This window comes from Heptranchias perlo, chromosome 3 (assembly GCF_035084215.1).
Source record: "Heptranchias perlo isolate sHepPer1 chromosome 3, sHepPer1.hap1, whole genome shotgun sequence".
Taxonomy (NCBI): Eukaryota; Metazoa; Chordata; class Chondrichthyes; order Hexanchiformes; family Hexanchidae; genus Heptranchias; species Heptranchias perlo.
In genome coordinates, this window is record NC_090327.1 from 13260037 (window position 1) to 13276341 (window position 16305).

At 47.5% G+C, this 16305-nt stretch overlaps 1 protein-coding gene across 1 annotated transcript in view; it reads right to left on the reverse strand.

Moving 5' to 3' along the window:
* Positions 1 to 570, reverse strand: part of LOC137310253 (leucine-rich glioma-inactivated protein 1-like) — a 51020-nt gene extending 50450 nt beyond the window's left edge. Inside the window, exon 1 of the mRNA XM_067978153.1 lies at positions 287 to 570. Coding sequence (XP_067834254.1) covers positions 287 to 480 — 194 coding nt within the window. The 5' untranslated portion in view covers positions 481 to 570. The remainder of the gene's footprint in view (positions 1 to 286) is intronic.
* Positions 571 to 16305: the final 15735 nt, after the last annotated feature.

Sequence of the window (16305 nt, forward strand, 5' to 3'; positions counted from 1 at the left end):
TCTGAGCCCTTTCAATCAATCGAATCACATACATTGTTGATGGACATATAAACTATCATTTGACTACAATATCTAAATTTCTCATAACAAAATTTGTAATTTGCTTCACAATAGTCTATTTATAGATGATGCATGACAAGGGTGTAACATAGGTGAGATCCTTGCATTTATTCCTGTTCTGCCATACAGTAGTCATGCACCATTATACAATAAACACAGCTAAGCTTCTCGGCTTCCATTAGTGTCAAATAACAATAAAATTATATATCACAGATATAGTACTTACAAGGAGACTACACCGGGAGGAAAATTGGGAGGAATGGATTTTCTATTTTCACACAAAGCATTATCTTTAGAGCAATTGCATCCTACAGGACATTTCATCTGTTTAGACGTTTTCTTTGCTTCAATTAAGAGCAACAGATAAATAATCCACAAGACCAAGGAAAATCTTTTTGTGGTTTTATTGGCATTTCCCATTCTTCAACACACACTTGGTGCAATCACGGCAAAGAATATTCCCAGATCATGAACTGGTTCTCGCAGTTATCCTGTTCCCTGCTTCTGAAGCCAAGCTGTTTCTATTATGCCTACTCTACATTTGAACAGCAACTGATTTATATTCCACTGGTGCAGCAAAGCTCCTCATAGACTGGTCTGCTTCCGTTTCAGCAGTATGAAGGTGAGCTCAAGAAATCTTTTATTACCAGTTGTAACACAGAACCTCTAACCCTTTTTATTTTTTTTTAAATCTCACAATCTTGCTCTGCCTGTATCAAATCGGGTTATTCTACTGGTTTATTTGCTTTTTACATTTTTGCAAAATGTCATGCAATCCATTGTGGACCCTTTGGAATAAAATGGAACATGCTGAAGTCCTCTGGGGAATTATAAAAGAAAATATTATGGATGGATGGATCTTCCGTCCCAATACACTGCTCATCCACTGTATGTGCTGAGGTGCAGTGAAAAAAAATTAAATAGAGCATCTTGTAAAACAATGTAATTGGGGGTAGCCATGTACTGCACAATTAATACAATTAGTGTAGAACCCCTTTCAATAAAATAGATTATGTTTACAGAGCTTTCTGAGAAATTATGTCCTTATATAAGCTAACAAATAAATTCACGTGCAATATTTCACTCTATCATATTAAAATATATACATTCATTCCTGGAAATAACATTTAAAGTATTTACAACAAAACTAAAGTCAAAGATTACAATTGCAGTACCAGTAAAAATTCAAATCTGTATTTTAGTTCTTAATTATTCTAGTTAATTTTAGTTAACAATTTTAGTTCTTAACAATTTTAGTTCTGAACAATTCTGGATTTTAGTTCTTATCACCTTCAAAGCTATATTTAGGTTTGAATAGAAAGCGTTCGGACTAATTTTAATCTGTATTCCTGAATTTAATGCAGCATTTTGTGAGTTGCATGCACATGACATATATGCAAAGTAATTTCTAATTTTAGCAAAAATGTTAATACTGTGACACAGAGGATGCTGTGCTGACAAGCGGAACAAATGAGGATTCATGTCTATGATTTCCCACACGAGTCCTTGAGCAGAAGGCACAGGAGAGAGGCGAGCAAAAACTCAGAGCCGATTGACTGTAGAAGAGTCTCACACACTTCTTATTGGGCAGCTCAAGATGAGCATTGGATAAGGTCTATACACTAAGTCAATGCATTCCAAAAGTAATTAATTGTGTGAAGCGCTTTGAAACATTTTGATATGATAAGATGCTTTATTAAAACCTATATAAGAAAACAAAGACTTGCATTTTGATATGATAAGATGCTAGATTAAAACCTATATAAAAAAAAATTGCTGGGCTACAGGACTAACCGGATTGCTCTTACAAAGAGCCGGCACAGGCTTGAATGGGCCGAATGGCTTCCCCTTTTGCTGTAACCATTGTATGATTTATGTAGCACCTTTCACTACCTGAAGATGTCCCAAAGCACTTTACAGCAAATGAAGTACTTTTTGAAGTGTAGTCACTGTTGTAATGTAGTAAACATGGCAGCTAATTTGCACACAGCCAGCTCCCACAGCAATGTTATAATGACTAGATAATCTGTTTCAGTAATGTTGGTTAAGGGATAAATGTTGGCCAGGACACCAGGCATAACTCCCCTGTCCTTCGAAATAGTGCCATGGGATCTTTTATGTCCACCTGAAAGGGCAGACAGGGCCTCGGTTTAACATCTCATCTGGAAGACAGCACCTCCAACTATGCAGCACTCCCTCAGTATCTGCACTGGAGCATTGGCCTAGATTTTGTGCTCAAGTCTCCAGAGTGGGACTTGAACCCACTACCTCTGACTCAGAGGTGAGAGTGCTACCCACTAGGCCACAGTCAACACAAACAAGAACAACTTGCATTTGTATAGAACCTTTAATGTTAAAAAATGTCCCAAAGTGCTTCACAGAAGAATAATCAAAAAAATGGACACCGAACCAAAAAAGGAGAAATGGGGATGAGTGGTCAAAAGCTTGAGCAAAATGGTGATCTTAAAGGAGTAGATGGAGATGGAAAGGCGGCGGCTTTTATTTTCACCCTCCCAGCTCGGGAATGTTGTGCAGCACAGAGAAACCAGCAGAAGGAGTAAATAAAACGCACAAAAAAGAGAGAGCATATAAATGGAAAGAAGTCAAGGGACAGGGTGTTCCTGAGCGTTGCAGTGCTAAACATTTCTTGCCACGGAGCTGGGATGGACACAGGTTAGACTTTCACCGTCACTCTGCCCAATCCCTGACCTGCGTCAAGTCAGAAGGTGCGAAGCAAAGGCAATGGGTAGGATATTAAGTTAGAGCCGGGAAGAGAGCTGAGAGGGTGGGGGAGGCAGTTTGCGGGCGATAAACCCAGATGTAAGGGTTCTCCGCAGATCCTACCAGGTTTAGCGGTGGGATCTGTTTTAAAATATTTTCTAAAGGTTTCCCGCCTGCTAATAGCCAGCTTGATTGCCAGGCTGGCTGCCTGTCAGGCGGGAAAGCAGCCTGGAAGTGGATGGATGGTGAGTCGGAGTTTGTGGGAGTGGGGGGGTTGTAAACTGATCGTGGGGCCAGTCGGACATCACCCCGGGTTTGGGGGGGTGTCAGAGATTGTGGGGGTTGAGCAGTCAGAGATCGCGGGAGAGTGGGAGAGTGGGAGATCAAGGGAGGGTGAGGGAGTCGGAGATCGCAGGGGGGGGGTTTGGGGGAGTCGTGGATCGCAGGAGGGTGGGGGAGTTGGAGATCGCGGGGGGGTGAGGGAGTCGGTCATCGCGGGGGGGGGTTGGGGGAGTCGTAGATCGCAGGAGGGTGGGGGAGTCGGAGATTGCAGGAGGGTGAAGGAGTCGGTCATCGCGGGGGGGGGGGTTGGGGGAGTCATAGATCGCAGGAGGGTGGGGGAGTTGGAGATCGCGGGGGGGTGAGGGAGTCGGAGATCGCGGGGGGGGTGAGGGAGTCAGAGATCGCGGGGGGTGGGGGAGTTGGAGATCGCGGGGGTGGGGGAGTCGGAGATCGTAGAGGGGTGGGGGAGTCGGAGATCATAGAGGAGTGGGGGAGTCGGAGATCGCGGGGGGGTGAACAGTCAGGGATCACGGGAGGGTGAGGGCGTCAGAGATCGCAAGGGGATGAACAGTCTGAGATCACGGGAGGGTGAGGGAGTCGGAGATCGCGGGGGGGTGAGGGAGTCGGAGATCGCGGGGGGGTGAGGGAGTCGGAGATCGCGGGAGGGTGAACAGTCAGAGATCACGGGAGGGTGAGGGAGTCGGAGATCGCGGGGGGGGTGAGGGAGTCGGAGATCGCGGGATGGTGAGGGAGTCGGAGATCGCGGGAGGGTGAGGGAGTCAGAGATCGCGGGAGGGTGAGGGAGTCGGAGATCACGGGATGGTGAGGGAATCGGAGATCGCGGGGGGGGTGAGGGAGTCGGAGATCGCGGGATGGTGAGGGAGTCGGAGATCGCGGGAGGGTGAGGGAGTCGGAGATCGCGGGAGGGTGAGGGAGTCGGAGATCGCGGGGGGGGGTGAGGGAGTCGGAGATCGCGGGATGGTGAGGGAGTCGGAGATCGCGGGAGGGTGAGGGAGTCAGAGATCGCGGGAGGGTGAACAGTCAGAGATCACGGGAGGGTGAGGGAGTCGGAGATCGCCGAGGGGTGAACAGTCAGAGATCACGGGAGGGTGAAGGAGTCGGAGATCACGGGAGGGTGGGTGAGTCGGAGATCGTAGGGGGTGGGGGAGTCGGAGATCACGGGGGGTGGGGGAATCGGAGATCGCGTGGGGAGTGGGGGAATCAGAGATCGCGGGGGTGGGGGAGTCGGAGATCGCGGGGGGGGTGAGGGAGTCGGAGATCGCAGGGGGTGGGGGAGTCGGAGATTGCGGGGGGGTTGAGGGAGTCGGAGATCACGGGAGGATGTGGGAGTTGGACATCATGGGGTCCAATCGCGGGCCATATCATAGTAGGTACAGCACAGAAGGAGGCCATCATGCCTGTGCCTGCTCTTTGAAAGTGCGATCCAATTAGTTCCACTCCCCTGCTCTTTCCCCATAGCCCTGTAAATTTTTTCCCTTCAAGTATTTTTCCAATTCCCTTTTGAAAGTTATTATTGAATCTGGTTCCACCACCCTTTCAGGCAGTGCATTCCAAATCATTACAGCTCGCTGCATAAAAAATGTTTCCTCATTTTTGCCAATCACCTTAAATTTATGTGCTCTGGTTACCGACCCTTCTGCCACTGGAAACAGTTTCTCCTTATTTACTCTATCAAAACCGTACATAATTTTGAACACCTCTATTAAATCTCCCCTTGGCCTTCATTGCTCTAAGGAGAACAATCCCAGCTTCTCTAATTTCTCCACATAACTGAAGTCCCTCATCCCTGGTACCATTCTAGTAAATCTCTTCTGCACACACTCTAGGGCTATGACATCCTTCTGAAAGTGTGGTGCCCAGAATTGAGCACAATACTCCAGCTGAGGCCTAACCAGTGTTTTATAAAGGTTTCGCATAACATCCTTGCTTTTATATTCTATGCCTCTATTAATAAAGCCCAGGATCCTATATGCTTTATTAACAGCCTTCTCAACTTGTCCTGGCATCTTCAAAGATTTATGTATGTGTACCCCCAGATCTCTCTGTTACTGCACCCCCTTTAAAATTATACCATTTTGTTTATATTGCTTCTCCTCATTCTTCCTACCAAAAAGTATCACTTCACATTTCTCTGCGTTAAATTTCATCTGCCATGTATCTGTCCATTTCACCAGTCTGTCTATGCCCTCCTGAAGTCTTATTATCCTCCACATTGTTTACTGCATTTCCAAATTTCGTGTTATCTGCACACTTTGAAAGTATACCCTCTATACCCAAGTCCAGGTCATTAATATAAATCAAAAAGAGCAGTGGTCCTAATACTGACCCCTGGGGAACACCACTGTATACTTCCCTCCAGTCTGAAAAACAACCGTTCACCATTACACTCTGCTTTCTGTCCCTTAGCCAATTTTATATCCACGCTGCCACTGTCCCGTTAATCCCATGGGCTTTAATTTTGCTAACAAGTCTATTATGTGGTACTTTATCAAAGGTCTTTTAAAAGTCCATATACCCAACATCAACCGTACTACCCTCATCGACCCTCTCTGTTACTCCATCAAAGAATTCAATCAAGTTAGTCAAACACGATTTTCCTTTCAACAAATCCATGCTGACTTTCATTTATTAGCCTATACTTTTCCAAATGCCAATTCATTTTGTCCCGGATTATTGTCTCCAGCAGTTTCCCTGTGTAGAGAGGTTAGCTTAGGGGGGCTTCTGTAAAATAGAGGCACGCAGCCTCCTTAAAAGATTTTACTGACCAACCCACCTCCTGAGAGTGGGTTGGTCGCCCACCCTCCGACGCACCTGCGTTAAAACCGGAAATGAGTGCATTGCAGCCGGATTGCGGTCACCTGTCAAATTTCTATTATTTTAACATCCCACCCGCCCCCCCAACCCACCTATCCTTGGGGGTTAAAATTCCCCTCAATGCGCCTTCCAGCAGGAAAGAGGGAAAAATCATAAAGAAGAGCGATGGCCAGCTACTGGGGGTATTGGCAGTGTCCCACTGAGAGGTAGGCGATCACTCTCTTGGCTTAACAAGTGTCAGGTCAGGCAGACCAAGAAGGGGATAAAATTGCAGAAGTGAAACTTGCTCAAATGACGTGCATTAAAAATCATTCAAAAAACTATGCGTGAATAACACACAATTACAATATTCAAGGACAACATTAGAGAGAATCTAGTGCCGTTTTCAGCATAACAGCTGCCAAGTTAAAAGATTAAAATTAGTCACACCACTTATCGGACTAAACATATGCAGAGTTATCATTTATTAAGCATGGTAAAGTTAAAAATAGCTAATGGCTTTGTAAGAGATAAAAATACCATACCACTACAAGCAACCTATTCCGTACAGTAATTCACTTCAAATGTAAGCCATTGGCTGTGAAGCTCTTGGGAAGTCCTGAAGTCGTGAAAGATGCTCCATAAATGCAAATTCTTTCTTTCTAATTAATATTAACTCTTTCCAGTCATCACTGAACACAACAACAACAACAACAACAACAACAACAACAACAACAACTCGCATTTATACAGCACCTTCAACATAGTAAAACATCCCAAGGCGCTTCACAGGAGCGTTATCAAACAAAATTTGACACTGAGCCACATAAGGAGATATTAGGACAAGTTGGTCAAAGAGGTAGGTTTTAAGAAGCGTCTTAATGGAGGAGAGAGAGGCAGAGAGGTTTGGGGAGGGAATTCCAGAGCTTACAGCCTAGGCAGCAGCTGGCACGACCGCCAATGGAGGCGATTTTCAACTGCCAGGCAACCCATTTACGAGGCTACCGGCAGTTGGACATGGCAGAGAAGCAGCAGCTGCCCCTTGCACGGCCAAGGTCCGCCTGATGCAATTTTCCGGCAGCCCAGCAATCCCACCCGAAACAGGTGGCCGGCTGCTTGCATATGCAAATCGGAGGTCCTTCGCTGGTCGTAGGACCCCCGTCTACAATTTTTAAGTAGAAATAGGCAGAGGGTGCACCGTGCACACGTTCCACCCATTTGTACTAGGCAGTCAATGGCCTAACCAACGGAAGGAATCACTGAAGACCACTCCAAAAATAGCCTGGGACATTTTTTGGTGGGGAGGGGGGAAATACTGCCTTCGGCCGTTTGGTGGGTCTTCCCCCAGTGCACCTCCCCCCACCCACCCCCCCTTCTACTGTGACTTCTGGCTTGCGCTCCTCCAATTCTGGCCTCTTGCGCATCCCTGATTTCCTTTGCTCCGCCGTTGGCCGCCGTGCCTTCAGCTGCCGAGGCCCTGAGCTCTGGAATTCCTTCCCTAAACCTCTCCAACTCTCTCTCCTCCTTTAAAAATTCGCTCCTTAAAACCTACCTCTTTGACCAAGTTTTTGGTCACCTGTCCTAACATTTCCTTATGCGGCTCGGTGTCAGATTTTGTTTGATGACGCTCCTGTGAAGCACCTTGGGACATTTAACTACGTTAAAGGCGCCATACATGTTGTTGTTGTTGCCTCATCCACGGAGCCGATGGATTTGTTCTGCTCCCCCCCCTGGTTCGGCAATCTGCCTGCCAGTGCTGGGCAGCTCACCATCTGCAATCTAATGAGGCCCAAACCTTGAAAATGGTTCAAGCCTCCTACTGGATTCATCAAGCGGGCACCACAGACACACCTCCAACTTCATGCCCATTTTGAGAAAAAGTTTTGGATCACCCCAAATACATCTACAAATGTACTTCACTTGAACTATTGCAGAGCAAACTGCACACAGTATGGGCTCTATTTTAGCACCCGCTACCGGGTGCGTTCCTGGCGGGGGGGGGGACTCCGAAAATCGGAGAATCCCGGCGCGGTACCGGAGCCCGCCTCGAACCCGCGCACTTCCGGGTTCCCCGCTGGCGTGCGCGCGCAGCCCCCGCTGGTGGGAATCCCGCAGGCAATTAAAGCCAGCGGGATGCCACTTGACAGTATGTATTTTGCTTGTTCAGGTCATTAACTGACCTGATTAAGGGATTATGTGGGATTTTAGAACAAAGTGGGACTGTTTCCCACACTGGGGGAAACACTCCCAGGTCAAATGGACATGTTGCAGCTGTCAGCCTGTGGCAGCTGCAAAGGTCCATTTGACAGGTGGCGGGGGGAGACCCTCACCCATTGCAGGAGTCCACTCTGTCACTTGGGACAAAGTTTGGCCTCCACCACCCTCCTCCTGACAGTCAAAGTCACCCACCTGCACACTTACCCCGGGGTCCGGAGACATGTACCTACCTTGTGGACCCCCTCAGATGTACATCTTGCGGATGGGGGCCGCCGTAGCTGCAGTCATGACCTCCTCAGAGGGCGGACAGCATCACCAGCCTCACCAGCCTCGCCATCCACGCCGTCCACCTCTGACACGTGGAGCTCCACAACAGAGTGCTGTGACACATCCACCTGCACAGCAGGAGGGAGGGCTACCTCAGAGAGAGATGCGTCGCAGAGGGCACTACCCTCGCCACAGGGTCCACAGACCGAGGCTCAGCCTCCTGGACCTCTCCGAGCAGCAGTGCACACGGAGGCTCAGAGTCACTCAACATGTAGTCGTGGACATCTGCAGCCTCTTTCATGCCGAGCTGCTCTTGGCTGGCCCGAGCTCCATCTTCTTACCTGTCGCTGTCAAAGTCACCACTGCCCTCAACAACTTCTCCTCCGCATCCTTCCAGGGTGCAACCGGGCACATCGCCGATGTCTCCCAGTCGTCTGCGCAGAAGAGCCCTGCAAATACACCTACACCCACTCTGCAGTGACACAATGGGTGGCATCAGTTGTGGGTCCTCATAGTGATCCTCAGGAGCGGGCATTATTGCACAAACCAGACAGGATTCGCGAAGACATGGCAGTAGTGGCCAATATAATATGTAATGTGAGTTGGTCAGAAATTCAATATAAGTAACACCCATGACAAACCCTCAGACACCCTTGTGCATCCCCTTCATGCTCACGACATGTTTGCCTTACGCTGCCTACTGCACATATGTGATGCATGCCCTGTGGCTGCAGCACAGGTAATGGCAGGTTGAGTGAGGCTGGCCGTGAAAGAGATGCATGAGAGGGTAAGTATGAGATAGAGCCATGAGATTGTATGAGGACTGGGTTGAGTGGTAGTGGCGGGATGAGTACTGGCGAGGTGCGTAGTTGCAGGTAAGATGAGGATGAAGTTTGAGTGGGTATGAGGGGTGATGTGACAAAGTTCTGTTGGCAGTGCTGAAGGAGATGTAGGGTGGGGGCAGTGATGTGGCAGACGGAGTGTAGGGGAAAGACTACGTGTACTCACTTTGGCTGACCTACTGAGGTCATTGGAGCGCCTCCTGCACTGTATGCAGGTGGGCGATATGTTGGTTGCGCTGGTGACCTCCTCTGACACCTCGAGCCAGGCCTTCCTGGTGGCAGAGGCAGGCCGCTTCCTCCCGCCCGCCGGGAGGAGGATCTCTGTCCTCCCCCTCCTCCTCACCCCATGTATTGATACCTGGAGTGAGGCATCATTAAACTGGGAGCAGCCTTCCCCCTGGGCTGCTCCATGCTGTAATTTTTGCTATTTGTTGCAGCATCTGTCAGTGGAGGACTGCCCCTTTAAATAGAGCGCCTCCAGCTGACAGATCTTACTGCGCATGCGCAGCCCGCCCAACGCGCAGATCAGCAGTGGGGAACCCGGAGGAGCAGGTAAGTGCATCCAATTAGTGGATTGGATGCTACAATCGCGCGGGAAACTCACTAATTTCACCGGGCGCGTTACCCACGCGCCCGATAGCCCCCCCGGCGAGAACCCGCAGCCCTGCTAACATCGGGCCCTATAACTCTGTGCGGCAAGACATGGGCTAATACACTAAGTAGGTTTCTGACACCCAGCGACCACCAGGGTGAGCTGAACCCCAGCAGATGAACCAGAACTGGCGCATCCTGCAGCGAGCTAGCCATGCAGACCCAGGTACAAAGAAAGGGACTGAACACTAGCCAGTCCGATACCACTGTGCAGCCCATAATAAGGGATTCACCCCATCCGGCACAAACATGTCAATTGAAAACAGGATTGGGCAGGTCAGATTTTCTCATTTTACTAAAAAATAAAGAGAAAAAGTAAAAATAAAGGATAATTTTACATGGAATTAGATAGCAGTGGGGAACAGGCCATTCGGCCCTACAGATCAATGCTCCACACGAGCCTCCTCCTACTCCTCTACATCTCACCCTATCAGCACATCCTTCTATTTCTTTCTCCCTCATGTGTTTGTCTAGCTTCCCCTTAAATGCATCTATACTATTCGCCTCAACTACTCCTTGTGGTAACAAGTTCCACATTCTTACCACTCTTTGGGTAAGGAAGTTTCTCCTGAATTTTCTATTGGATTTATTGGTGACTCCCTTATATTTATGGCTCCTGGTTTGGGACTCCCTCACAAATGGAAACATTTTCCCTACGTCTACCCTATCAATTCCCTCCATAATTTAAAAGACCTCTGTCTGGTCACCCCTCAGCCTTCTCTTTTCTAGAGAAAAGAGCCCCAGCCTGTTCAGTCTTCCCTGATAGGTAAAACCTCTCAGTTCTGGTATGCGTTAAATTCTGCTTATTGTGAATTTAGCTGAGAAGAATATAATCCTTATGATCATACGTGCTTCTTCGGTGAGTGAGATGTGTTTTTTTTCTCACTGATGTTTCGCTCCATCTGGGTCAGGCCCCTTGAGGTCTGGGAGTTGCTGAAAGGAACTTTATAATCCATCAAATGCACAATTTGCCAGGCTTCAACGCAGCAGAGTTAATCAAAAATATAAGCCAGTCAGAGCCATTAAAAATGCTTGTTCTGAAACTCAGTTCATGGGTGGCTAATGGAATCTGCGCCACATTAACGATACATTTTATTGTATCCATCTCAAGAGTCCTACTCTCGATATAGGCTGAGTGCTTTACTGAAAGCATCACAGATCGAGTTCATGTCCTGGTGATGTAACAGATAACACATCAGCTGCACTCAACACATACCCCTCTGCATTTCAGAAATAAACATAGAAAACATAGAAAATAGGAGCAGGAGTAGGCCATTCGGCCCTTCGAGCCTGCTCCGCCATTCAACATGATCATGGCTGATTCTCTATCTCAATACCAATAAAAAACTATGAATGTTGGAAATAAGAAGTAAAATGCCCCCTCCTCAACCTAGAGTCTTCTTACTGAGGCATGCTAACATTATTCACATTCATAGAATCATACAGTACAGCAGGAGTAGGCCATTCGGCCCATCATGCCCCTGCCGGCTCTTTGAAAGAGCTATCCAACTGCTCTTTCTCCATAGCCCTGCATTTTTCTCTCCTTTTCAAGTCTATATCAAATTCCCTTTTGAAAGTTACCATAGAATCTGCTTCCACCACCCTTTCAGGTAGTGCATTCCAGATCATAACAACACGCTGCGTAAAAAAAATTCTCCTCATCTCCCCACTGGTTCATTTGTCAACTACCTTAAATCTGTGTCCTCTGGTTACTGACCCTCCTGCCAATGGAAGCAGTTTCTCCTTATTTACTCTATCAAAGCCCTATCCTCTATATAGCCCCAGCAGATCGTTCCTTGATATATCCATGAAGTCATGTGTCCGGAGGCCTCGGTGTGCTGTGACATGTGTGCAGAAGTTCCTGGAGCTGAAACTTGCCCCAGGATGCTCTGCATTGTAGAGAAGCTTCACAAATTGGAATCTGCTGATACGCCTGCCATCTGCCGCACATCTCCTGAGAGTCTTTCATATAATTCTGAGGTTCTGCAAGCATTTGCCTTTTCATAGAAGGACCCCTGAGATCATCATCTAAATGCTCACTCTGGCAAAGTCTAACATTTCCCAAACCTCCACTCAGGAACATTAGACTCCAACTCCAGTACCTCATCTTCTGGCTTCCTTGTGAGTTGCGAATCACCCTATGTCAATTACCCATCCAGACTACCTTTAACGCCCTGAGTTAACCAATCTAGGCTGGTGAGTACAAGCGATAGGGTTCATAATGAAGTGGGCCAATTTCTGCTGGCAATGCCAGATGTTGAAGGTTCCTTCTCTCTCTCTCTCTCTCTCTCTCTGTCTGCAGCATCTTTCTTGCTTCTGGATACTGTGCAGATAAAAAAAGTAAGAAATGTAGTGAGTTTCCTGCTGTCCATTGTTAGGCTGAAGTAAAGGTCTCCTCGAAGTATAAGCCTAAAAATAGAGAAACCATGTCTGATCTTTGACCATCAGCACTTAGCACAAATCATCTGTGGGTGCAGGCCCCTCCCACCTCTCCATCCCCTACTGCATTAGCTGAGTGATTCCCAGGATTTGCTTTGTCTCCTCCTCCCACTGTCCCTCCTCCTACACTGTCCGTCCTTCTCGGGAATTGTGTGCAATCTTTTCCTGGATGACAAAAGAATGCTTGTTATTGTCAGTCACAAACTGTTTCATTTGACAACTATTTGAGAATTATCACTGCTTCACTTATGGAATTCCCACAGAAATAGGAAGGCTTCAGTGGACATGCACGCATTGTGGGATGCTGTATCCGTATAATTGAAATCTTCCCTGTGCCGGTGTCTACAGATTGTTTAATGTACAGGGTTTTAGATTTGGGAGTGCACTTTTAGGGTAAGTATAGGTCTATTGTCAGAAACACGAAACTATACAGAGCTTGCAGCCATCAAACTTACCTTTGTGCTCCTTGTGAGGCCATTAAATCTCATCCTGCATTAGAGAGGGGTCCTGGTGACTAGGGATTTGCCACTCACTAGCTATACCACTGTCTTCCACGTGCTCTGGCATTTCTCTTGCCACCTATTCCCACTATTCCATTTGCCTCCCCCCCCCCTCCCCCCAGTGCCTACTCTCAGTTAGAGTAATATTAACATCACTCTCCGAGAATTTTGAGGCTCTCCTTTTCTTGGTTCCTTTTTGATCCGTGGTTTCAGATTTCTGCCTGCTCCTTGTGCTTTAAGGGCACTTGAGCTTAAAATCCTGCATGCTGTGCCTTTAAGTGCTTCCTCCCCCACCTCCTCTCTTCCCCTGCCCCTAGTATTTTCCAGGCCGCCCGGTGTAAGTAGTCAATTGCCGGTGGGAATTGCGCCTATATCCTGCCCAGCAATAATGAAATTAACTGACCCCAGAATTTTCGACAGGGTTCAACGTTGGGACTATTGAGCAAGTGGATGGATTGTACCACCACACTTACAGCAGCAGATCAGAATTCCAGGGTCAAATATATGTCAACAACATCTCAGGATCCTGGGCTTTATAAGTTGAGGCATGGGCCCCGATATTTGCAGGGAGGCGGGGAGGGAGCAGGGGTGGGGGGCAGGGTGTCGTGGCTGGGAAACCCGGAAATATGGGTTTAACGGCAGGAGCTGATTTAAATTTTTGGACTCCATTTCCTGGCCGCAGCCTGATTGAGAGGCTGGCCGGCTGTCGGGTGGGAAGGCCTGCGACACCAGGCCGCAGCCAGGGAACGGAGAGATCGTGGGTCGGGGGGCATCGGGGGGGGGGGCTGGAGTGATCAGTCGGGAGAAATTGTGGGAGGCCCGGAGAGATCGGTCAGGGGCCGGAGAAGTGGATCAGGGCCCGGAGAGAACATGGGGGACTCGGCCGATGGTGGGGAGGAAGTGATTGCGGTGGGGGGGGAGGGGGGGGGGTCGGATCGTTTGTGGGGGGGGGCGATCACAGGGGTCTGATCGCGGGGGCGAGGTGCCGATCACTGGGGTCCGATCGTGGGGGCCGGGGGATCGCGGGGAGGTTAACAGGTTTGCTTGGGGGGCTGGGAGGAAGCACTCCTGCTCCTCCTGGCCCACAAGCAGTGCAGGAAAGTCACTTACCTGTTGGATCCGGCCATCCTCGCCTCCCTTCTGGTGTTCCCCAGGGGTCAGTACTGGGACCACTGCCTTTTTTGATATATATTAATGGCTTAGCTTTGGGTGTACAGGGCACAATTTCAAAATTTGCAGATGACACAAAACTTGGAACTGTACTAAACAGTGAGGAGGATAGTGATAGACTTCAAGAGGACACTGGTTCGGCCACAACTGGAATAGTGCGTCCAATTCTAGGCATCCCACTTTAGGGAGGATCTGAAGGCCTTAGAATGGGTGCAGAAAAGATTTACTAGAATGGTTCTAGGGATCAGGGACTTCAGTTACTTGGATAGACTGGAGAAGCTGGGGTTGTTCTCCTTAGTGCAGAGAAGGTTAAGAGGAGATTTGATCGAAGTGTTCAAAATCATGAAGGGTTTAGATAACGTAAATAAAGAGAAACTGTTCCCATTGGCGGAAGGGTCGAGAACCAGAGGACACAAATTTAAGGTGACTGGCAAAAGAACCAACGGCGACACGAGGAAAAACTATTTTTGCGCAGCAAGTGGTTTTAATCTGGAATGCGCTGCCTGAAAGGGTGGTGGAAGCAGAATCAATCGTAGCTTTCAAAAAGAATTGGATGAATACTTGAAGGGAAAAAAATTGCAGGGCTACGGGGTAAGACCGGGGAAATGGTACTAACTGGATGGTTCTTACAAAGAGCCGGCACGAGCTTGATGAGCCAAATGGCCTCCTTCTGTGCTGTAACCATTCTATGATTCTAATGGTACCAAGGATGGGTGACTTCAGTTATGTGGAGAGACTGGAGAAGCTGGGTTGTTCTCCTTTGAGCATAGATAGTTAAGAGGAGATTTAATAGAGGTGTTCAAAATTATGAAGGATTTTGATAGAGTAAATAAGGAGAAACTGTTTCCACTGGCAGGAGGGTCGGTAACCAGAGGACACAGATTTAATTGGCGAACGAGCCAGAGGGGAGGTGAGGAGAATTTTTTTTATGCAGCGAGTTGTTATGATCTGGAATGCACTGCCTGAAAGGGTGATGGAAGCAGATTCAATAGTAACTTTCGAAAGGGAATTGGACATAAAGTTGAAAAGGAAAAATCTGAAAAGGCTATGGGGAAGAGCAGGGGAGTGGGACTAATTGGTTAGCTCTTTCAAAGAGCCGACATAGGCATGATGGGCTTTGATTTCTTTGTCCAGTGCTTTGTAATAATCGGTCCAATGTCTGGTACATTAACTACCAAATCAACACTGCTGAAAATGCAGCCATGCCAATCTATGGAATGGTGCCAGAGAAAATTTATTCCAGCTTATCTTTTTGTTAGGATCTTAAAAGTTCCAAGTATGTAGAAGGGAACAATATCTCGCCCTCTCATAAAACACCCTGCCAAAAGCCAATTTTAGTGATCTGGTGCACTGGCCCACTCATCTCATCCCTATGGTAAGTAAGTATTAAAATGGCTTCAATTCTCAGATTAGAAGCATTTATTTTAAATGTTCCCTGTTACTGTTCCTCTTGCAAGAACAATTCAGTTGAACCTTCACCAAATGTATTTGGATGGTAAGAAAGCTTGGATCTAACTCAAAATAATCTCTTTAGTGCATATATCTGGAACCTTCCCTTTCATGAGAAATAGCAGGAGTAGGCCATACGACCCCTCGAGTCTGCTCCGCCATTCAATAAGATCATGGCTGATCTTCGACCTCAACTCCACTTTCCCGCCCGATCCCCATATCTCTTGATTCCCCCAGAGTCCAAAAATCTATCGACCTCAGTCTTGAATATAGTCAACGACTGAGCATCCACAGCCCTCTGGGGTACAGAATTCCAAAGATTCACAACCCTCTGAGTGACCCTTTCAATGTAAAATTCCTATCACTGGGCAGCTCAGCCATGTCTAGAAAAATTTAAACCAACAGCCAGGAAGCTTGTAGAAATACACTAGTCAAGTTTTTAACCTTGCCTCGATCATAAAAGGGCAGCTTCCTGCAATCTGTTCATGTGATATACAATCACAGGGTGGTTAATGTTGGTTAGACATTTCAAGATATCTTTTAGGAACAAACCAAATGTGCTTTTTGCAGGAGAGGCTGGAGTTTAGGTTTAAAATCTAAGCAGATAAAAACATTGTTCAGTTCAATTAGCTTATCTCAAATAATTCAATTAAGCCTACTTAACAGATAGCCATAGAATGTAAGCTGGATAAATCTTCTTTTAAATCCCTACATGTACGGCAGCTCCTTGTACAAAACTGTACGGGGATATTCTATCTATGCCAAGCTCATTGTTCACAAATAACAGGGATCAAACCACATAAAACTGTTGACAGATTACAATGCAACAAAGATCCAGGAGGCCTGGGAGTGAGATCTGGGACAGGCCGCTTGAAGATTAGGAGATTTTGCAC